The sequence below is a fragment of the Lithobates pipiens genome, unplaced genomic scaffold, assembly GCF_037356315.1.
Source record: "Lithobates pipiens isolate NorthernLeopardFrog02 unplaced genomic scaffold, aLitPip1_a1.2 Scaffold_23, whole genome shotgun sequence".
NCBI lineage: Eukaryota > Metazoa > Chordata > Amphibia > Anura > Ranidae > Lithobates > Lithobates pipiens.
Genome location: NW_027507785.1, coordinates 215,397,967 through 215,421,407, shown reverse-complemented (window position 1 = coordinate 215,421,407; position 23,441 = coordinate 215,397,967). Strand labels below are relative to the sequence as shown.

Sequence of the window (23,441 nt, the reverse complement as noted above, 5' to 3'; positions counted from 1 at the left end):
TTAGTCCCTGGCGACTCGGTACTGGTGAAGAAGTTTGTGAAAAAAACATACCCTTGAACCCAGATATGATGGTCCTTTCCATGTTTTCCTAACAACCACCACATCAGTCAAAGTGGCCGGAAGAAGCTTGTGGACACACGCCTCCCACTGCAAGAAAGTCCCTATATATGAGGAAGAGGCAAATGATTCTATATATCCTTTTCATTGCGATTATTGCTCAGGCACAAGAGGTAGCCATCCAACAAAAAGATGGTATGATCCAATTCTGGTATAACTCATCCAATACACGTTGCCACTTTTATATCCTCTTATGAACAGATATATCCAGGTACTACGTACCAGATCCGGTCCTGGGAAGGAACGATAGGACCCATGACTGTATGTATGCGTCACTGACACCTATTGGGGTAACAACTGTGATTCCTGGGGAGCAGTGGGTTGGAACACTGTGGGTACAAACCTGAAAGCGCCCAAAATAAAAATAATGGGAGGTCACTCTTAGATAGAATGACAAACAAGCACACAGATCAGTATTTCACCAAGGAGTTCAGGCTGACCATTGAGAATCCTAGCCCAGGAGACTAGCCCTATGTTCTGGGCCTATGGTGGGGAAGTGGGTATTACAGTCTTTGAAAACCTTTCCAACTGAAAGATATGTTCAATAACCCAGAGTGGGGAGTTGCCCAATCTACATCCAGCTCCAACCCCCTGAGGCCCCATATTCAGACGTTAAAGGGCATGGTGGCCACAGAAGATCCTACCTTTGAGGATACTATGGCTGCAGAAACTGGGTTCTCAGATGCCAACCTGTGGCTAGAGTGGATGAGGTACAGTGCAGGGAAACACAACAAAAGCAATTTTTATGTATGTGGGGGGGCTAGGCCTCATTTGGGAAAAGTACCCCCTGAACATACCCCCAGAACATGACACATTTCCTTAGCCTGTTTACCAATACAACCACTCCCTGTGTGAACATTGGAAGAAGGACTATCCCATAGTCACCAAGACCCCCAAGCCAGGAGAAGGTTATCACCATATATGTATCATCATATATCACCTGGCAATTAGACATGCTATGGACAGTACCAGGGAGTGGGAAAATCTCTTGGGAATCTCACTAAGGTTTACTGTGAATCTTGTAGTGAGGCCTCTGCAGACCTAGTGCAAAATCAAGTCCAGTCTGTGGGAGACATGTACTGGATCTGCGGAGGCATGAAAATCAGAAGCAGATTGAGGGAACAGTGGACAGAAGAATGTGCACTGGCTAAAGCCATAATTCCTCTGCATATTTTCTCAGAGGCCACTCTACAGATAGAAATGGATAAATAACATCTACTACAACTAACAAAGGTTTGTCAATTACACTAGAGATGCACTCCAAGGTTTAGCTGAACAATTAGAAGCCGCTTCACATATGACCTTCCAAAACCGCATGGCCTTAGATATTATCCTAGCTGAAAAAGGGATGTGTGTAAAATGTTACCTGAAATGAGTACATGGTGTACTTGTCACAGATCAGCTGATCTGTGTCTCACCTTTACTGCAGTGGGTCTACTGGCATCTGTTGTTCCACTGTCAGGTGCTCAGCTCTGTGCAATCTGCAGCTATGGGTGTCGCCGCCCTTCACCTGTTGCCTAATATAGGTTTTTTTTCCTGCTACTTCCTGTCCAGCCCCTCACGTGCTTCTCTATTTAAATCCCTTCCTAACTAGCTACCATTGCTTGAGCAACGTTTGTTTCTGAAGCTCCCCTGTGTAACCTGGTTTACCTGACTTCTCGTGAACTGATCTTTCGTGTACCGACCCGGCTTGCTATGATTACGTTGTCTGCAGTGTCTTCTGGTACTTCCCTAGCGAGCAGGGTGAACCTGGAGGTCGTGATCCGGGGTCAGCATGCAGCCAAGTCCAAACCTTCGTGAGAGGGTGCCTGGCGAAACACCGGCTGGCTCTTAGATTCCACGCCCTGGGGATCCCATGTCACCTGCTCGCCTGTGGGTTCGCTGTAAGTAGCACCTTGACAGTACTTATATCCCAGATAACACTGGCCCAAATGGTAAAGTGACCTTGGCCATACGGAAACTTAAGGAAACGCTAAGGAAATAAAAAAAAGAATTCAGGGCTCACCAACCCCTGGGATCAATACTTCACCTGGATCAAAGGAGGGTGGCAAGGTTTATTAACACAGATCAGAATAACCATCCTGATAATATTAGTGGCTTTGGCCGTTATGGTCTGCTGTATTCTCCGGTCTTAAAAAAGTGTGTAGAAAAAGCTGTTGACCAAGGCACTCCCACATTTGTGAATGAGGAAATACCAGATGAAGATTATGAAATGCCCTCCATTACAGACACTGCCTCCCCCAAGATGTAACACCAAAAGGGTTATAGTGACAGACTGCATGACTGCCCTTCTCCAGGCTGCATCGAGAAGGGTATGAGTTAGTCACTGCCTTTCTCTATATGCAGTCCGAAAAGAGTTGCTGACGGGAATGGGCCAGGTGAAGTAGGATTTAGTGCAAGGGACATATTTAGAATAGACATTTTTAAGGGGGGCAACTGTAATGGATGTGACTACCTTAAATTGTCATATAAGGTATTAGGTAGAATGCTAAAATGTCTATTTCAATATGTAATATCACTGCATAAGCTTGCTAACCTTAACTCTACTTCAAATAACTGCTAGCTCCCCCTCCACCCCCTTTATCTTGAAGCCGAACCGCAAAGAATTATAAAAAGACTGTGCTACTTTTTCCGAGAACTGCACCCAAGACAGACATGCCATCAACATCCAACGTCTCATCTCAAAGAAAGAAGTAGTTGTTAACAAATCATCCAATATAGCTATGATTAATTACTAAACTTGCTAAATCAGCTAAAAGCATAAATACATACATTTGTTACAGTATTATCTTGCAATAATACGCTTTACATACATATCGTGCTTGTTTTTTTTAATGTCCAGCAGGTGTTCTATAAACGGCAAGCAAAAAGAGGAAATAAAGATCAGAAAGTAATTTTCACACTGGACAAATGGTGTCAGGGTGGTTACTTCAGAGCGTGCACGTTTTATATTCAATAATTTGATCGGGGTAGATATAAAAATACCAGACTTTGGTTCTGATCCAAAACACAGTGACTTCATCGGCTACACAAGACCAGGACGTGATGTCATCAGACCACCCAATAATGGCCACCAGCTGTTTGACATGCTGAAGCATGCTGCCAGGATCCTCTCTATGCCTTCCACATTTCTGCACCAGCTTCAAGGGTACTCCCTACCAAAAAGGTACTGTACCACCAGGCAGGGTGAACATTTAAGGGGACACCACTGTGCCCTCTGCACTGGGACCCGCAAACTGCACTCTACTTTACACTGCACACACACACAGCAGGGCCTGCACCTAGGGTTCTCCGCTGCACCCTTTGTACTGGAACCCACCCCCATACCACCAGGGCAGGACACACACCACCCAGAAGGGAAATAGGAAGGGAGACCCCCAGAGGGCTCTGCTGTTTGACCTGGGACTCCCACCAATCAATGGGGGGAGGGGGAAGCCCAGTTTAACCAGGGGACTTGAGGATGGGAGGAGGGATCCTGCACGCAGGTCCAACCATCCCTGGAGGGTACCTGCATCCACCCCAAACCACACAAAGAGGAAACTGTACTTAACGATCCATAATGCAGGTGACCCTCCAGACCGAACTCCAAGGGACCGCTGCGACTCGGACCAGAACCCGTTCCTAAGCAACCATTTGAGACGTTTAACTCGCGGTACGACCTAGCGCATATCTGTGGTCTGCACGCGCTCGCTGGCTGGACTGGGGAGACCATTGAATCTAGATTATTCAGCCCGACAGTTGATTGCAGATCTCCCAGGAGAAAATGCATGGAAAAAAAGACAAAAAGTAAAACTTGCTATGACCAAAAGATCCCAGCAAGGAGCTAGGTCCTAACTAGACAGAAAAAAATGAATACCTAGAGCAGGGAGTATACTGATTGAGGACAGCCCATGGGCGTAGCCAGGTGTTTTTTGTTCTGCCTAGCCCTATTCCTGCAGAGGTGATATAACCCAACGGTCAAGATTAAGGAGGCACTGTGTCGATGAACAAAAGAGAAAATCGAATTATTTGATTAACCACATGCCGACCAGCACCTGCAGTTGTACTGCGGCAGAATAGCACGGCTGGGCGAAACATTATGCAACGTCAATTCGCCCTGTGGCCAATAGGGAGTGCCCACCCCCTGAGCCGATGCAACCGCTGGGCTTCCGCGATCGCCGCTGAGACACGGAGAACCCAGAACACTGTGTGTAAACACGCAGTTTACGGTTCTCTGAGGGAAGAAGTGACAGATCGTCTGTCCATACAGAATATGAACAGCGATCTGTTATCTTCCCTGCACAGTCCCCATCCCCCTTCAATTAGAACACACAATAGGACACACTTATCCCCTTCACTGCCCGTGACATTTTCACAGAAATCAGTGCGTTTTTAATCGCACTGATGGCTGTGTCAATGGTCCCAAAAATGTGTCAAAATTGTTTGATGCATCTGCCATAATGTCGCGGTCATGATAAAAATCGCAGATTGCCACCATTACTAGTAAAACAAAAATAATGCCATAAAACTATCCCCTATTTTGTAGACGCTATAACTTTTGCGCAAACCAATCAATATACGCTCATTGCATTTTTTTTTTACCAAAAATATGTAGCCGAATACATATCAGCCTAAATTGAGGAAAAAAATGTTTTTTTCATATAATTTTGGGGGATATTTATAGCAAAAAGTAAAACATAATGCATTTTTTTCAAAATTGACGCTTGTTTTTGCTTATAGCGCAAAAAAAAACGCAAAGGGAAAAAATATGATTTTTGTACTCACCATAAAGTCCTTTTCTCTGAAGTTCTTTGATGGATACAGCTCCCGTAATCTTCACCGTAGGTTTATTACGCCACCTTCAGGAGAGGACTAGGCAAAACATGTAATACATGTGAAAAACAACAGAACTTTACAGTTCCGCCCAGGGGGTGGTCCCTCTGGTAATAACCCCTCAGCCTGCTTTCTGCAGCTTAGTACAGCAACAAGGAGTATAACGTACAACAGTAGGAGGGGAGAGTGCTGTGTCCATCAATGAACTTCAGAGAAAAGGATTTTACGGTGAGTACAAAAATCCTATTTTCTATTTCGCTCAACGGACACAGCTCCAGTAATCTTGACCACAGGGACGTCCCCAAGCAGTGTCATAATGAGGGGTGGGAACAGCAACATAACTTCACGCACAACCAGCGGTGCTCCCTAACAGGGGAGTCACCATCTGAACTAACCGCATCAGAACTTACGGTCAACAGATGCAGCAAGTGCATAAATATTCAAAAGTAACTTTTCCTTAACAGAAGGGTGTAAAATTGCAAAATTACACTGTCGCCTGCAAAACTTTGCGGCAAAAGCAGGCATCAGACGATGCGCTTACATCCACTTTGTAGAACTTTGTAAAAGTGTGAACAGACGACCAAGTCGCCGCCTTACACACTGTTGCTTGATGTCGGAAAGCCAAAGAGGTCCCAATTGGCCTGGTGGAATGGACCGTGACAGGAAAGGGGGCACATGCCCCTTCAAGGCGTAAACCTGGACCACAATCTGTCTGATCCACCTGGAAATGGTGGACGACGAGATCGCCATCCCTTTTTTCAGACCAGCTACCGAAAAGAACAGAGTCTGACTTCAGGAAGGGAGCCTTGGCAGACAGATATACCCTGAGAGCCCGGACCACATCCAGGTAATGGAGGACCACCTCCTTAAGATGTGTCAGTTTAGGACACAGAGATGGTACCACGTCTTCATTGATGTGAAAAGCCGAAACAACCTTCGGTAGAAAAGAATGTTGCGGACACAAGACCACTTCATCCTTGTGGATAGCAAGATAGAGAGACTTGCAAGACAAGGCCGCCAGTTCCAAAACCCTCCTGGCCGATGTTGTGGCCACTAGGAAGACCACTGAGAAAGAGTCAACCAGGGAATTTCCCTGATGTTCTCAAACGGCAGTTCCTGAAGTGCCGATAGCACCAGGTTCAGATTCCACGGGGGCAAGGGTGGACGCACCGGAGGGACTACATGCTGGACCCCTTGTACAAAGGTGCTCACTAGAGAGAGCGAGATGCCAGGGGTCCTTGGAAAAAGACAGCCAAGGCTGATATCTGTCCTTTGATGGTGCATAAAGCCTGTTTTTGGTCTACTCCTCACTGTAGGAAACGGAATAGGTGAGCGAACACCACCCCATCTCCTCACACATGCAGAAATAAGCCTTCCATGTACGATGGTATATCTTCCAAGAAGATGATTTCCATGCCCTCAACCTAATTGAAATCACAGAGTCAGACAGGCCCTTAAAATCAGTGATGATAGAGCAGGATGGAGAATCGGACCTTGAGACAGAAGGTCTTCTCGCATCGATAGCCGCCAGGGAGCGTCCACAAACAGGCGTACTAGGTCGGTGTACCAGGGACGCCGAGGCCAATCTGGGGCAATCAGTATCACTGGAATCCACTCTGCGGAGCAGACGTGGTAATAGTTTTAGCGGAGAAAAAGCGTAAATCAGTTGGTATAGAGTCCATGGAGCCACCAATGTGTCTGATGCTTCCGCCCAAGGATCTCTTGTCCTGGATACGAACCTCGGTACCTTCCGATTGAGTCGGGAGACCAGGAGATCTACATCCAGTGTGCCCCACTGCAGGCACAGAAGCCTGAACACCTCCAGTTGCAATGACCATTCTCCTGGGTCCAGCATCTGGACCCAGGAGAACGGCCGTTGCATCCAGAGGGATGTAAATGGCCAACAGGGCCGGTACATGTCGCTCTGCCAACCGAAGGATGTGAGTGTCCTCCCGTGCAGCAGCCAAGCTTTTTATTCCTCCTTGACGTATGCCATCGCTGTGGTGTTGTCTGACTGGATCCTGATCGGACGCCTTCTTAGTCTCATTTACCATGTGGAGAGGCATAGCCTGATCACTCAGAGCTTGAGCAAATTGATCGGCTTGATGGAACTTGGATTCCTCCCCCGACCAGAGGCCCTGGGTCGACTGTAGTTTCATAGTTAGGTTGAATAAAGACACCAGTCCATCCAGTTCCACCTGTCTACAATTGTCCCCATCCCTGTACATTGCACACTCACTTTGGTCCCTACCCTCAAGGAGCCCACAATCCAAGGACCCCATTCATATACTAGGGCCAGAAGTCAATTAACCTACCTGCAGGTCTTTGGATTGTGGGAGGAAACCAGAGTACCCGGAGGAAAACCACACAGGCACAGGGAGAACATGCAAACTCCAGGTAGGTAGTGTCGTGGTTGGGATTTGAACCAGCGACCTTCTTACTGCTAGGTGAGAGTGCCAACCACTACACCACTGTGCTGGGACTGTACTCCAGACTACAAGCAGATTGGAGTAGAACCTTTGCGAACCTTTGAAACCTTTCCGTTTCCGGAAAAGGCACTCTCACCCACGCGGCTTAGCAGGTCCCTTACTGACCACAACAGGGCCTCTCGGTGAGCCGGGAGTGAGGGTATGCTGGAGGGGAAGAATCTGTTGTGGCCAAGAGAGGAACTCTATCTTGTAGCCCAATGAAATCAGTTTGCAGACCTATTGGTCAGACAACCGAGAGGCCCACCGGGCTTCAAACGCCCGAATGCGACCCCCCCCCTCCCGAGTGAAGGGCAGGGATTAAACCTTCATGCGGAAGCAATTTTGCTCGCTGGCTTGTTAGGCTTGCGAGTTCAGAGAGGCTTGTGTCCCTCAGTAGTCGATCTGTCGGACTGGGAGCATTTAGACGAAGTTCCCGGCAGGTGAAAAAGCCTTGAGTGGAAAATGAGGGCCCTGCCTGAGGCATGGCTCCTTACTCTTTCTGGCCTGTGGGAACAAGGTGCTCTTCCCACATGTGACATCCTTAATGTCATCCAATGAGGCTCCAAATTGCCGCTCACCAAGGAAGGGTAGATCCGTCAAGGCTTTTTTTTAGATGACTGGTCTGCAGACCAGCATTTCAGCCAAATCAGACATCTCAAAACACCACTGCTGACACTGAAGCCCTGGAGAGCAAAGGAAGCGTATCCAGTGCCGCGTCACAAACGTATTTAAGGCCATGCACCAACTCATCTTCTAGTTCCACGCAGACAGGAGTAGCCTGCTGCTTCTCCAATTCATGGTGCAAACGTTTTGCCCATTCAGTAAGTATATGTGACACTTGTGCTGTGGCCAGTATTGGTCGTATTGCTGACCCAACAACTGTAAACAAGGAACAGACCACTGCCTCAGTCTTCCTGTCGGTAGGGTCCTTAAATGTAGGAGTCCCCTCTACCGGGATCATGGTTATATTATTTAACCTGGATACTGGGGGGTCCACGACTGGAGGATCCGACCATTTTTTAAGAAGGCTCTCCACAAAGGGGTAACGCACCGCCATTCTTTTGGGGACCGAGAAGGTCCGCTGCGGGCTTCCCCATTCCATGTATATGAACTTTTCGAAATAAGTCAGATACGGAAACACCTTAGGTGTACGGGCTGGCTTACGGGACCCAAAAGGGGCCACTACTTCAGCAGAGGATCCTGCTGTATCCTGAATTTTCAGGGTATCATGCACAGCTGTAATAAGTACTCCAACTAGCGCTTTGTCTTGTTCGGTCCCAGGCAGGGAATCATCCTTCCATGTCCGATCGTTCCTGGTCAGCGTCATCTGACACATCAGAGCAGGGGCCGCCAGTTGCTGCGGAGCCCGGGTCTGAGTCAGAACTCTCTCCAGAGGACGGGGGGCAGGGGCCATTTTGTACCACCTTTGCGCCCACACAACGCCTCCACCCTGGCAACGAACGTTTCAAGGACCGCCGGAAAAGTGCCCAAAGGCACTGCACTGTTTGCAGACGAGCCGGTTGCAATTGCAGGGAGTTCTGGGGAAGAAACACCAGTTCCTGAAGCCATGCTGGCCCACCTTGTCTGCCACCCTTGGGGACTCAGGACAGGTGCACAATCCCAACCTCCTAGCTGCTGCAGACTGAGGAGCCCCCACCGCAGGGCTCACCACCCCGACGAGTGCTGCAATGTTCTGTTACAGGTGCCTGTGTCCAGCGTCAGCTCCCAGGTGTCCAGAACAAAAAAAATGCGCTGTTCTGAGCAACAGGGACCAGGATAAAAACCGAGCTGAGCTACAATAAAATGGCCACCAGCTGCCCCTGTATAAGGGACAATCACAGGGAAAAGGTCTTCCAAACTTCGGAAAAATGGCCCCCGACCATGCTTTCCACAGAGACAAACAGAAAATGGGCGAAAAGCAACTGTACACAGTGAATGAACAGAGATAATGGCGGTATGGTGACAGCACATGCAGCGCCTCCAGACTGGCTCAGGTACATACACCGCTCAGCAGCCCAGCCATGCAGCATCCCCCACGGGGGGAGGGGGGGGATAGGGACAGGGAAAGAAGAGAGGGAGGAGAGGGACCCCCTAATCGATCTCCCAGGGAATGCCCAGCTGCTCAATCCCACCAAGGCAGGAAGAGCTGTGCTTACCATACAGTCGAGCTGGGGACATCCCATCAAATCTCCTGCTCAGGTGTGACCAGCCAAAAATGCTCTAAACCAGTGCTGCAGCCTTCACTATATTAGGGTCTTTTCAGCCATCCCTTGAATTGCCAAAACAAGGACTGTGGATAATCTAAGCAAAAAAACAAATGACCAGGGAAGCACTTGCCATAGTAGTGCAATACACTTCATTACTAAACAAAGATAAAATTACACATAATGCACTTACATACTCCTTGAATGACACCAAGCTCATCACACAACTGAGAATCCACCTTCAGTGTGTTAGAAAAGAAAGAGAAGAGCGGGGAGAGGGTTGCCTCATGACAGCTGCCGAAATGATTGAGAACCAGCAATCATTCAGTAGAGTGGCATGCACCCTAAAAGAGGCTGTGCAAGTTTCCACAGGATTAAGGTTGCGGGCCAAATCTGAAAGCTCTGTGGGTCAGGGGTTGAGCATGTTATTATTAGTATTATTATTATACAGGATTCATATAGCGCCGACAGTTTACGCAGTGCTTTACAACATTAGGGTAGACATTACAATACAATTCAGAGGGGCCTTGCTCGTTAGAGCTTACAATCTAGGAGGGAGGATCAAGTTATATAAAAGGGTAATAGCTGCGGGGGATGAGCTAATGGATAAAATACTGCAGTTGTTAGATGGAGGCAGGATAGGCTTCTCTGAAGAGGAAAGTTTTCAGGGATCGCCTAAAAGTGGATACATTTGGAAACATTCTGACAGATTGGGGTAGTGAGTTCCAGAGGATGGGCGAGGCTCAGGAGAAGTCCTGAAGGGGGACATGGGAGGAGGTGATGAGGGAGCTAGAGAGCAGGAGGTCTTGGGAGGAACGAAGTGGGCAATTAGGTTGGTATTTTGAGACTAGTGATGTAGCTGGGGGCAGAGTTGTGGATGGCTTTGTAAATAGGTGTTAGTATTTTGAATTTAATTAGTTGGGCAAGTGGCAGCCAATGGAGGGATTGGCAGAGAGGGGTAGCAGACACTGTGCGCTTTGTAAGGTGTATGAGTCTGGCAGCAGCATTCATGATGTACTGAAGGGAGATAATCTATTTAAAGATGAGCCAATGAGGAGGGAGTTCCATTAGTCAAGGCGAGAGATAACCAGGGAGTAAATCAGGAGCTTCGTGGTTTCAATGGTTAGAAAGGGACGTAGTTTAGAGATGTTTCGGAGGTTGAGGCGGCAAGCTTTGGAAAGTGATTGGATGTGGGGCTGAAAGGAGCGTTCAGAGTCCAGGATAACACCTAGCACCCTGACATGTGGGGATGGGTGGATGGTTGTGCCATTGCTCTTGACAGAGAAGTCAGGGGAAGAGGCGCGTGGGGGAGGTAATATTATAAGTTCGGTTTTGGACAAGTTGAGTTTGAGGAAGTGTTGTGACATTCATAAATTGAGAGATAGATTTGTGTGTCGTCAGCGTAGAAATGATATTGAAAGCTGTGAGAGGCTATCAGTTGACCCAGGGAAGAGGTGTAGATTGAAAATAAAAGAGGTCCAAGAAAAAAACCTTGAGGGACTCCAACAGAGAAGGGAAGAGGATGTCTAGCTGTATGGAATTTTTATAAATAGTGGTAGGTTACCAATTATTATGATAGTGAGCGCTGTATTTTTTGGAGATTACAATACCCATAGGCTGCCTGCATGCAGCTCTGCGTGTATCAAGTCGCATAAACAACTGTCTTATGCATGTTGTAAGGGAAATAGCACTTATGTGAATTAGGACTTTGTGTTACACCTTATAAAGCAGAAAATTCAGTCATCCCTCACCAGTCTCATTTTCTTTACACTTTTTTTCAGCATCAAAGAGACACCAATCTCCATTCTTTGTGCTTTCCAAGTGAAGCGTATCTCCCAATGATCCGACCAGATCCAATACAGACATAAATCCCAGATCTCTGAAAGGCAGGATCTTGCCAGTATATTCCTAAAATTAGACAAAATTATTATAGAAAAGCAGGAATGCTTAGGTCTAGATAAATCATATTTTTAAGCTTTAAGATAGAACCTCATTTTAAAAACTGTGCAATGTCCCCCATTCTGAAATAAGGCCTTCACAGCAATAAGTGCGAAACTGAATTTTTACATAAGCATGCATACATTAAATTGGTTCTAAACGCAGGAGATATTTTTTTTATCTTAATGCATTCTCTTCTATAACAACAACAACACATCTTTTAGCAGGTAAAAATAATAGCAAAAAAGAAAGGTAAAAAAACAGCAGATCACGCGTGTAATGTCGGGCTCCTGCAGACTCTCAGTCAACTGTCTGCCCATTCCTCCTGTACTTGTTTGTTGACAGGAAACTGAAAGAATGACTTGGGCCATAAAGGTCATGAGGGCTGGTTGAGGAGTGCGGATAGGTTTTCTGCTGTAACATGTTACGCCCCACATACAGGTGTAACATGTAGCATGTTACAAAGGTGAACTAGTCCTTTAATCTTTGCCATTAGGTTATATGCAGCTTAACATCGGGTGACTAGACAAGGGCAAAAAAATAGGCTGCAGAGACATCCTCATATATAACCCTTCCCACTCAGTTAGCCTCAGTTTTGTACCAAGCAATACGGAGATCATAAAAGATGAGGGACTTGCTTCCCATACTGTATACTCCAAGAAAGCGTTCACTGGTAAGTCAAAAAACCTTAGACTTACCGGTGATGGTATTTCTACGAGCCTTTCAGGACAGCACCTTGGAGAGAACGTAGCTCCACCTCTTCACAGGAAACACTGCGTGACAACACCCCTTTTAAAAGCAGCTGCTTCCACCATGCCGTCAGTTGTTACAAGAAATCCTCCGACATGCTGGAAAATATAAGCAGACAGTTACCAAGCCCTATAATTATACATTATACATAATCACCTAGGGAGGGAAGTAGGCTGCTGTCCTGAAAGGCTCGTAGAAATACAGTCACCGGTAAGTCTAAGGTTATCTCCCTTCGCCTTTCAGGACAGCACCTTGGAGAGGATAACCGAGAAACTTACTTCAGGGTGGGACTACTGCCTGTAAAACCTTCCTAACAAAGGATTGGTCCGAGGCTGAAAGCAGATCCAAGCGGTAGTGCCTTATAAAGGTTGAAAAACTGGACCATGTGGCAGCCTTGCAAATTTTCTCAGGAGATGCCCAGGTTCTTTCTGCCCATGATGCCGCTACTGCTCGAGTCGAATGAGGCAAAATCCCTTCTGGAGGTTCCAGACCCAAAGAGGTGTATGCCTCTTTAATGGCTTGTTTTAACCATCTTTCGAGGGTGCTTTTGGAAGCTTTACATCCCTTGTGAGTAATTTCCATTAAAATAAAGAGCAAAGAAGATTTTCTAAAGTCTTTTGTTATCTCCAAATAGTTAAGAAGACACCTCCTGATATCAAGAGTATGGAAGGCTTCTTCCCCTGGCCCTGAAGAGAAATTGGCAAAATGTAGGGAGAATGATCTCCTGTGTACGATGAAAGACTAAAGCCACTTTCGGCAGGAAGGCTGGATCCTACGTTAAGACTACCCTATCTGGTAGACATCTCATAAAGGGTTCTTTAATTGATAGAGCTTCTAACTTAGTGATTCTACGGGCAGAAGTTACCGCCACTAACAAAACAGTTTTGAGTGTCAAAAACTTTAACGATGATCCTCCTATAGGTTCAAACAGAGTCTTTGTCAGTCCCTGAAGAACTAAAGATAAATCCCATTTGGGAAAACTAAAAATAGGTCTAGGTTTTACTTTAGCCATAGCCCCAAAAATCTGATTATTAAAAGGTTCCCCTGACAGGGTGCTTTCCAAAAAAAAAAATGATAAAGCAGCTACTTGCGTCTTCAGCGTACTTGCTGCTAACCCCTTCTCAAATCTTTCTTGAAGAAATTCCAAAACCGAAATCGTACTAAGCAAATTAAAGTTTTTTCTGGAACATCAGGTATTATACACCTTCCAGACTTTGAAATAAATGTCTCTTGTCACTTTTTTCCTACTTGCAAGAAGGGTAGTAATAAGTTTCTCTGATAAGCCCTTCTGTCTTAAGATCTGTTCTTCAGAAACCAGGCTGTTAAATTGAGATAAGCTGGATCTGGATGGAGGATCTGGCCCTGACTCAGCAGATCTGTCCTGCTTGGCAACTTCCAAAGAGGTTTCACTGAGAGGTTCATCAAGATTGCAAACCATGTTTTCTTCGGCCAATAAGGAGCTATTAAGATTAGTTCTGTGGATTCCATCCTGAATTTGGCTAAAACCCTTGGAATCAGCTGAAATGGGGGAAAAGCGTAAGACAGCTTGAAGTCCCACTTGTGGGCCAATGCATCTATTCCGAGAGCATGATCCTGCCTCTGAAAGGAGAAGTCGTCTGGTACTTTTGCATTTTCTTGTTTTGCAAAGAGGCTCACCTGAGGGGAACCCCATCTCCTGGAGATCGTCTCGAATAATTCCTGATTTAGAGACCACTCGGCGTCCCTTATTTCTCTCCTGCTGAGATCTGCCAATGTGTTTTCGGTCCCCTTCAAATGGACTGCGGATAGAGAGGCCAACTTGTCCTCTGCCCATCTAAGGATTTGGTAAGCTAGCTCCATCAAGGTTCTGCTTTTTGTGCCCCTTTGCTTTGTTAAATATAATACTCCCGTCATATTGTCCAACAATATTTGGACATGCCGTTTCACTAGAACTTCCCGGAAGGAGAGAAGGCTTAGGTGAATAGCCTTCAACTCTCTCCAATTCAACGACCTTCTTGCCTCTGGTTTGGACCAAACCCCCTGAACCGTCTGTTCTTCTAGGTGGGCTCCCCAGCCCCATGCACTGGCATCTGTGGTCAGTCTTCTGGTTACCGGGAAGGACCAGAGAAGCCCTTTTGAGATGTTTCTTTGGTTTCTCCACCACCAGATCTTTTTGCTCTTGCCCCTATGAAGAACTTCTTCTCCAGAGTTTCCTGGTATGACCAATTCCTCAAAATAACCGCCTGCATTGGACGAGCATGGAACCTGGCCCACTGTACCGAAGGAATTGCCGCTGTCAACAGGCCCAGAGCCGACATGGCTTGTCTTACGGAAATCTGAGTTGAATTGAAGTGCTTTCAGAACTAACTGCATTTTCACTATTTTCTCCTGGGGCAGAAATATTCTCTGTTCTAATGAATCTATTTCTTACCTCAGAAACCTTACCCTTCAAGATGGTATTAGGTTTGACTTTTGACGGTTGAGAAGCCAACCCAAACTCTTTAGATGTGCTTGAGTTATTTGAAGATTGACTTCTACTTGACCGCTTGAGTTGGCGAACAGTAGCAGGTCGTCCAAATAGGGCACTATTGGAATTCCTTTCAGCCTCAGGGGCTCCAAGGCTTCTGCCATCACCTTTGTGTCTGTTAAAACTTTATGTACAGGGAAGACTCTGTGTTTAATCTCCTCCAGCCCCTGGTACATCTTGTCATGTACCAACAGCTGGGTTTTTTCTTCCTGGATCTCCAGGGTAGTATAAATTGCCTTGTGTAGATCATCCACTTCCTTAAGTGAAAGTTTGTATCTAGATCTGGCTTCTTCCTCCTCCTCCTCAGAATCAATGGTTGAGGGAGGAATGTTTTCCCTTTCTTCCTCAGACTCACTTTCCACCTGTATGGAAGTGGATGGAGGGAGACTGGACAGAGCTCTGTTCTTGGCTGGAACTCTGGCCACGCTTTTTCACAAGGGAACACACTGCCCCTAGGGCCTCTGCCATTTCTTTTTTTTACAGAAGATAAGAGCTCCTTGCACTCCTGTGAGGACTCTTCTTTTACTAAATCTGCAATGCAGGATCTGCTCAGGGGTTTGGGCCAAGAGTCCCTTAAAGGATTTTTTGCACGAGGGGCATTTTTTCCCTGATGTTCTCTCTGACTTGGCAGTAGCTTTCTGAAACAACAGAAAAACAAAAGAACTCCAAGGTCCTTCTTTAGCTATAGCCTCTAAAAAGGAGAACGGAAAGCACCCACAGCCCACACTTTAAGTGCCCTGAGTCTCACTCCTTGCTGAACTGCTAATAGAACGTTTACACCAAAGCAGACAGCTGCGGGTTTTTGTTTCAACAAAAAAAGAAAAACACTCAGTGATATACAAAGAAAGAGGCACTGCTGAACCGCTCCTACCTGGGACTGGCTGGGAACCTGGGCGCCTGCATCCGCCATCGCTGCTGACTATTCTTTCTCCATAACAAACGTTGCAGCCACTGCCTATGTGCTTTTGAATGGTGTCCTCCATGTGCCAAACAAAAGGAAGTCCCGGCCAGAGGACCCGCCCCTTCCTCTTGCATTCCAGCAGCCGGAACCAATCGCTGCTATGCCCTGCCGGAAGCCTCCGCCCACCGGAACAGGCTTCACTCGCCTCCTCACTCGCCGTCCGGGATTCAACGCCACCATGCCGAGGCCGGGCATGGAACGCGCATTCTGAGCAAAACCGTGGCCCCCCGAACATCATGGGTGGGCGACCTCTAGCAGTCCATTACTCCTGTGAGCCGACAAAGGGAACACCCCCCCCTCACGCGCGGGAAGGTGCTGGGCTGGTCTTGAGCATGAAGATACTGCCAAAACCCTATCCTTGGAAAGAGCGCAGCCCCTCTGGTTCCCCAGCAGTGCTTCCTTGGAGGAGGAAAAACTAAAACTGACGGAATGGTGGAAGCAGCTGCTTTTAAAAGGGGTGTTGTCACGCATTGATTCCTGTGAAGAGGTGGAGCTACGCTCTCTCCAAGGTGCTGTCCTGAAAGGCGAAGGGAGAAAGTACAATTTTCTTAGTCATACAGTACAGGGTGCAAGATTTTTAATCATTACCATTGGGACGTCCAAAGACAGTTCAATTGAGGGATGAGCAAAATTGCCAAAAGGCCCACAGACCAAACAGGTCAAGAAGGCTTGCAAAACTCAGAGTAGCTTGTAGCACCTAACGCCCGAAATTGGCATCAGAAAAATAAATTAAAATTTATCAGGTAGAACTTAAATGCGTGAACAGAAGCCCACACGGAAAAGAGAGCTGGTGCACATCGCTCAAAGCACCTGTTAGGATCCAGAAAGCTGCTGAATGAATTTGGGTGCCTGCCTAGTCCTTAGCCAGAGAAGTCCAGGTAAAAATGTTTTACCATCCACAAATAAAATCCAAAAGGTTTGACGATCCATAAACTCAAAGAACATGGCATACATCGATCTAAAAAGGTGCTCAATGGACGCGTTTCACATGAATGTGCTTATTCTGTTGGAATAATGCAGCCCAGCCCCTCGAAGGGAGGGGTTCATGCTCTGCTTCAGTATGTCACAGTACATGTTGGCATTCATGGTTCCCTCAATGAACTGTAGCTACCCAATGCCAGCAGCACTCATGCAGCCCCAGACCATGACACTCCCACCACCATGCTTGACTGTAGGCAAGAAACACTTGCCTTTGTACTCCTCACACCTGGTTGCCACCACACACGCTTGACACCATCTGAACCAAATACCTTCATCTTTGTCTCATCAGACCACAGGACATGGCTCCCATAACCCATGCCCATAGTATGCTTGACTTCAGCAAACTGTTTGCGGGCTTTCTTGTGCATCAAGAAAGCACTGAAAGACTGACCCCCCCACCGCTTCAACCTCTGCAGAAATTTCCCAAAGACAACCCTGGATATGACGTTGAGCATGTGCACGTGACCATTGCGAGGCCTGTTCTGAGTGGGACCTGTCCTGTTAAACCATTGTATGGTCTTGGCTACTATGCTGTAGCTCAGTTTCAGGGTCTTGCCAATCTTCTTATATACTAGGCCATCTTCATGTAGAGCAACAATTCTTTTTTTTTTTCAGATCCTCAAAGTTCTTTGCATTAAGCTGCAATGTTGAACTTCCAGTGACCAGTATGAGAGAGTGAGAGCGATAACTCCAAATTTAATAACCTGCTCCCCATTCACACCTGAGACCTTGTAACATTAACAATTCACATGATACCAGAGAGGAAAAATAGCAATTTGGGCCCAATTTAGACATTTTCACTAGGGGTGTACTCACTTTTGTTGCCAGCGGTTTAGACATTAATGGCTGTGTGTTTAGTTATTTTGAGGGGGGAGCAAATTTACTTTGTTATACAAGCTGTACACTCACTACTTTACATTTTAGCAAAGTGTAATTCCTTCAGTGTTGTCACATAAAAAGATATAATGAAATATTTACAAAAATGTGAGGGGTGTACTCACTTTTGAGAGAATATATATCTGCTGTATAGCAATATTAATATTTGTGACCAGCTTTGATGTTTTTGGATGTTTTTATCTACTTGATTGCGTGCTTGAGCACCTGTATGTCATCCATTTTTATCACGACAGCCAATGGCGGTTTTATAAACACCCCCTTATGCTCAAAACTCCCATTCCCATGATTAAGCACCATGGGGCAGAGCAAAACTCTTTGGGGCGTTGCCTGGCTGGAGCCCGAGCTGAGATGCTATTCATCTCACTCATGCAGATGGGTCTGCTTCATGATGTGCGGCTTGACCTGTATAGCACCCTACAAGCTAGGTCCTAGAATAAACTGTAATCCGGGGATTACTGTCTGCAGCACTTAGTGCCAACCAGCAGCCAACACAGGCCGACCCTGCTCTGGCATGTTGGGTTCGGTTACAGTCCCTCCTGACTTTCTGGTCACAGCAACCGATCCAGACAAAGACAAACTCTTCCCCACCAGAGGTTTAAGAAACAGGCCAAAATTTATGGGAACCAAAGCCTAAGAGAGAGAGATCTTTTAAGAGCCACAGGAAGACACATCCATCACCTAAAGGACCCAAACTGAAAACTGAGGCATAGCAGAGCTGGGAAGGGTTATGCTTTGATAGGAATGTCTATCTTTTTTTTTACCCTGTGTCTAAACATCTGAAGGTGGCAGCATAACCAAAGGAGTCATTAATATGAATTCCTCTGTGTCCCGTGATGTATTAATAAGAAAAAAAAACATTGGTTTTTAACAAGGCATTAAAAATGGTCTATCCTCCCAGGGCACTAAAAAAAATACTGATAGTAATAAAATTATTTTTAACCTCACGTTAGATGGAAAACTAACAAAGCCTAAGCCTAGGTTTCCTGTCACTTTGAATAGCTTGTCTGGGTCAAGTTGGTCCAAAGGAACCACTTCTTTTACTAAGCAATGCGGGCGCTGTAAGCTTTGTATCATACTGTAAGCAGAATCAAATACATACAGTATGCAGTCTTGTGTTCCACAGCAGTATAGCAACTTCCCCACACGGAAGTGGCAATCATAACGTCATTCTCCCACCTTGGCCAATGTAATGGTTATGCAATAGAGTTTGTCTGTCAGCTTACCTGTCTCCATGTGTTCATCTCTAGAGACCAGCCGACCCTCACCTGACTGCTTTTGTAATCCATCTTCTGGCATGGCTCCACCCTAGCTCCTATCAGAGAACTCTATATTAACCTGTGCACTGCAGGCCAACCCTGATGATCAACCTTTGCGTTTGGCTCCCTGTTTCCTGGCTGCCGTGTGCTCTACATATGTTTCCGTTACCGACCTTGGCGTGTTCTCTATTATTCTTGTCTGCTAGTGACCCTGACCTTTTGGCATGTCCCCGACTACCCCTGTTTGCCTGTGACCCTGAAACTTTGGCGTGAACTTTGTTGTACTTGTCTGCTTGTGGCCCAAACCTTGGCTTATTCTCTTACTATTCCTATCCTCCTGTTGCCTACTGTGGGCGTAAGCTGGGGGAACCTGGGGGTCGCGACCTGAAGCCAGTTGCAGCCCAGTCCATTCCTCATCACTAGAGACTCTGGTGAACACCTGCTGGCTCTTAGACTCTGTGCCCTACGGAATCTTACTCTCTAAACCCGGTGGGATCCATCTTGGTGTTCCAGCGGCCCTGCCTTCCTTACCACCTTGACTCCCATTCGCAGCAGTCAGTCATCGGGTCCACTTCTTTGCAGTGCACTCCTGATCTCAACAGTGTGCATCTGTCACCTAGCCTCAAGGTGACCTGACAGCCAATCAGAGGAATAATCGTATTCAATTCATAAAAATACAAGGCTTCCTCTGAATAGTTGAGAAACACTCAAGTCTAGCTTGATTTTGTTCCAGCAGACAGGAAGCTGCCTGTAATGCTGCAGGAACGTGGCAATGCATACTCTATGTAGTTGATAATTCTACAGTAGGATACCATGCTAAGAGCTGCCACATCACTTCGTGGAAGGAAATGGTTTATTAGGGCCAGCATGGCCCAAGCAAACTTTTAAAAGTGACAGGGAACGTGGACCATTGTATTTAAAAGACCCAATAAACTCTGTAAACAGCTTCTCAAAAATGTGTAAGAAAAAAAAAAAAAACACACACAGCAAAATACAGTACCTTGTACAAAACTGGAAGTTTTGAAATGGATAGTCCTCCTGGATATTTGTGAACAATCTGTTAAATGAATGAAAATTTCAGAGCAATGTTATATTATGTCTGGTTACATTTTTCAGCTCAAATTTTAAACTGTTGACATTTAACAAAACACACAAATACACCCTCCAAAGCGGACCTAAACTAAAGCCCCACACCGCAGCTGTTTAAATGCTCCAGCAAAACAACCATGGTCTGCTTCTAGCCACATCCTCCTCAGCACTGCCAGCTTGCACAGTGAGTGCTCATTTGTAAAAGGCCATCAATCTGTAGTTAGAGGGCCTCAGGAGACAACTGTATACAAGCATATTAAATCTATTACAAATTAATGCAGCTGCCTGTCCAGGATTTTAAAAAGGGGAAAAAGCGGCACAACTTGGACACTTGATCATGTGGCCAATATAAAAAAAAAACTAGGGGCAAACCGTGGATGAAATCATAAAACCATCAATACATAGTTCATTGGAGATAAATTTCTCATAAGAACAGAGTCCATTAGAGGTAGTCCATATATGATCCAAGCACAACTCAGTTCAGGCAGCTTTGTGTAAAGCAATTAGACTGCTCTAAAGACAACAGGCAAAGGGGGACATGTCTGGACGTGAAAAGAGCAAGACGCGAGAGCTGAGAGCTCCGGGTATCCCAATTCCCATCCTCAGCCATCCGTGCATCCAGTAACCTGAAAAGAGCCGATTTGCCTGCCTGCTCGCTCTCCCATACACCCTCTTGTAGCCTGTGCCCGCATTGTGCCAAATCCACCGCTGATCGGCCCCGGAGACGCCGATCCTACAAGGCCCAGCCTCCACCATCTTTCCGGCCTACATTCAGCAAGAGGGAGCAGTTTCAAGCCCAGCGATGAGGTAAGGGACTCTCCCTCACCATCTGGCCTGTCCCTCTGAGTGCCTGGCGGGGTCCGGTGGTCCACCATGATAGCTTGTCGTGGCCGTGACATAGTAAAGCCTGCCGCCCACCCCCTTTTCCTACACCGTCGGCTGGCAGGGGAGTGCCTCGGCCGGCATGAGTGGAGATCCGGGGCACGGTCGCTGCTGCCTTCAGCTACCCCACTAGCCTCCATCTCCCTGCTGAACCATCACTAGAACTGCCTGGTGGACTGCCTCTGCGGGCTGGAAAGTCCTAAGGCCCAACATCCCTCACACTCTCCTGCTTCCAACCCAGCTGCCTGGGACTTCCATCCCTATTACGCCCTGGTCGGACACTCTCATTAATCTGACTTCACCTGTGGGGTTGACGGGGAGTGGAGGGCTGCTGCTGGATATAACCCACTATTCTGGGCATAGACCTCCTGGGGCTTATTCTGCCCAGCCGTTAGTGTACATGGGGAACAGCAGTGGCCTGCAGAGGCCCGGCGACAGCTTTCATCTTCTTAGCACCTAGCCTACTATCCTGCAAGGGACTTCTCACATTCGGGGGCCCAGCAACCCAGTCTCCACATCACTAGACCCCTGCTCACCCCATTACTAGGTGGAGGGAAACAACTGAGCCGAGCCCGTATGCCTAACCTGACAAAAATACCTGGGCCTGGTCAAGAGCTCCATCTGAGTGTCCCCTGCCCCCCCATAGGCGCTGCCTGTGTCTTTCTCTGGGGCAGATGCCCTCAAACAAGAGCTACCCCAAGTCTGCCAAGTCAACCAAGATAGTACAGCCACGATTCTAGCAGCTATTGAACAGAGCAGGACCTCATTGCTAATGCGCATAGACCATCTTGCTGAAGAATGCAATCTGATAAGGAACTACCTGGATAAGATCAGGGGGCGAATGACAGAGTCTGAGGCTAGGATCTCAGCAACCGAGGATCTTAGCGCCACACACGGCACATCCGTCGTTGAGCTACAGCGCATGGTACAGGTTCTGTTCACAAAATCTGACGATGCTGAAAATCGTCTCCGGCAGAACTGTCAGAAACTATGAATCAGACCGTGACAGAAGTACAATAAAATCACACTTATTTATTGAATAAAAATTAAAAGGTAAATAGAGAAAGCGTAGTCAAAGCATAGCCAGAGTCCAGTAACCGGATCAAGTAGTCAGCCAGTCCAGAGTTCAATAACCAGATCGGGTAATCAGCCAGGCCAGAAGTCAGGGATCCAAGTAGAGCAACAGCAAGATAAGGAGCCAGAAGGGATGTCAGCAAGCCAGGCTTTAAACAGAACCGCAGGAGATGGTTTCTTGTGATGTGACCAAGGCGAAGGCAGAGGTGAAGTGAGCTGGACAGCTTTAAGTAGGCAGGTCAGAGGAGCATGATCAGGAACAGCTGGTAACTGTGGAGAGAGATAAGAGCTGGCAATTAGCTGACAGCTGAGCAGCCAGCCCAGAGAAGGAAGGGCTAAGCCAGCCCTGACAAGAACATCATAAGAGTCCTTGGCCTGCCTGAGGGAGAGAGGAGGGGGACCATCCGGTGGAATTTGCAGAGGAGTTTTTCAAGGGCTTACTGGGTCTTACAGCTGTTACCCCTACGTATGTGGTGGAGAGAGCTCATCGGGTACCCACAGGCAGAGCTATCCCTGGGAATTGCCTCAGACCCTTCCTAGTCTGATTTATCAACTACAGAGGCAGAGACAGGATCTTAGCTGAAGCTCGTAAGCACCCAACACTACCGTACGGCAATGTCTCCATCCTCCTCTTCACAGATTTCTCGGCTGAGCTACAGAGGAAGAGGAAATCCTTCAATGATATCTGCAAATAGCGGAGAGCAAAAAACATTAAATACGGCATGCTCTACCCCAGCCGACTCTGGGTCCAGCACAAAGGCAGTGTTGGGTTTTTTGACACCCCATCTGAGGCCGACGACTGGCCTTACCAACTTTAGATAAAGATTTCCTGTTACTTAAGATTATCTGATGCACGGATCTTCCACATCCTGAACTTTAGAATCCTACTGTTCTCTTTCTACTAGTACCAGAGCCATGGTCGGTGCTCCTTGTGCATTTGATGCACACTTAACCCTTACAGTTTGTTTTTATGAAGAGACTCCACAGCTATCCCTGCTAGACACAGATCTGCATGAAGAAACAGAGTTGTTTCACCTGACAATGCCGATCTTTCGACACCACTGGATAAACCTCTTCAGCTTTTTATGTTTTTTAGATACAAGCTGCATACCGGACCTTTTTTGGCTATGTTTTTGTTTTTAATTTTTTGGTTGCAAGTTTCTGGTATAACAGCTGGGGGGGTGTGGTGGTTTACCATCTAATATGTTACTTGATTACCTTTCTAGATATTTTACACCAGTTACTGCTTTAATTCTGGAAGTTTGTCCCAGGGGCTGGAAAGCCACAGGACCATATATTCTGCTCATTTCTTGGTTTATTACCAATGGATAGCAGCCTTAAGATGGTGTCCTGGAATGTAAGGGGATTAAATAGTAAATTTAAAAGAGCAGCTGTTTTTCAGTACCTTAAACAGGTTAAGCCGCATGTCGTCCTCCTGCAGGAGACCCACCTGGAGGGAAGTAAAATTCTACCCTTGCGCAAGGCTTGCATTCAAAGAGCACTCCA

The 23,441-nt window shown here is 46.8% G+C and overlaps 1 protein-coding gene across 1 annotated transcript in view; it reads right to left on the bottom strand.

The window, feature by feature from the left end:
- The window catches only part of TDRD5 (tudor domain containing 5), a 521,267-nt gene that overhangs the window by 330,306 nt on the left and 167,520 nt on the right, over positions 1-23,441 (bottom strand). The window contains exons 6-7 of the mRNA XM_077452843.1: positions 19,891-19,947; positions 11,353-11,509 (exon numbers count right to left, since the gene is read on the bottom strand). Coding sequence (XP_077308969.1) covers positions 11,353-11,509; positions 19,891-19,947 — 214 coding nt within the window. The remainder of the gene's footprint in view (positions 1-11,352; positions 11,510-19,890; positions 19,948-23,441) is intronic.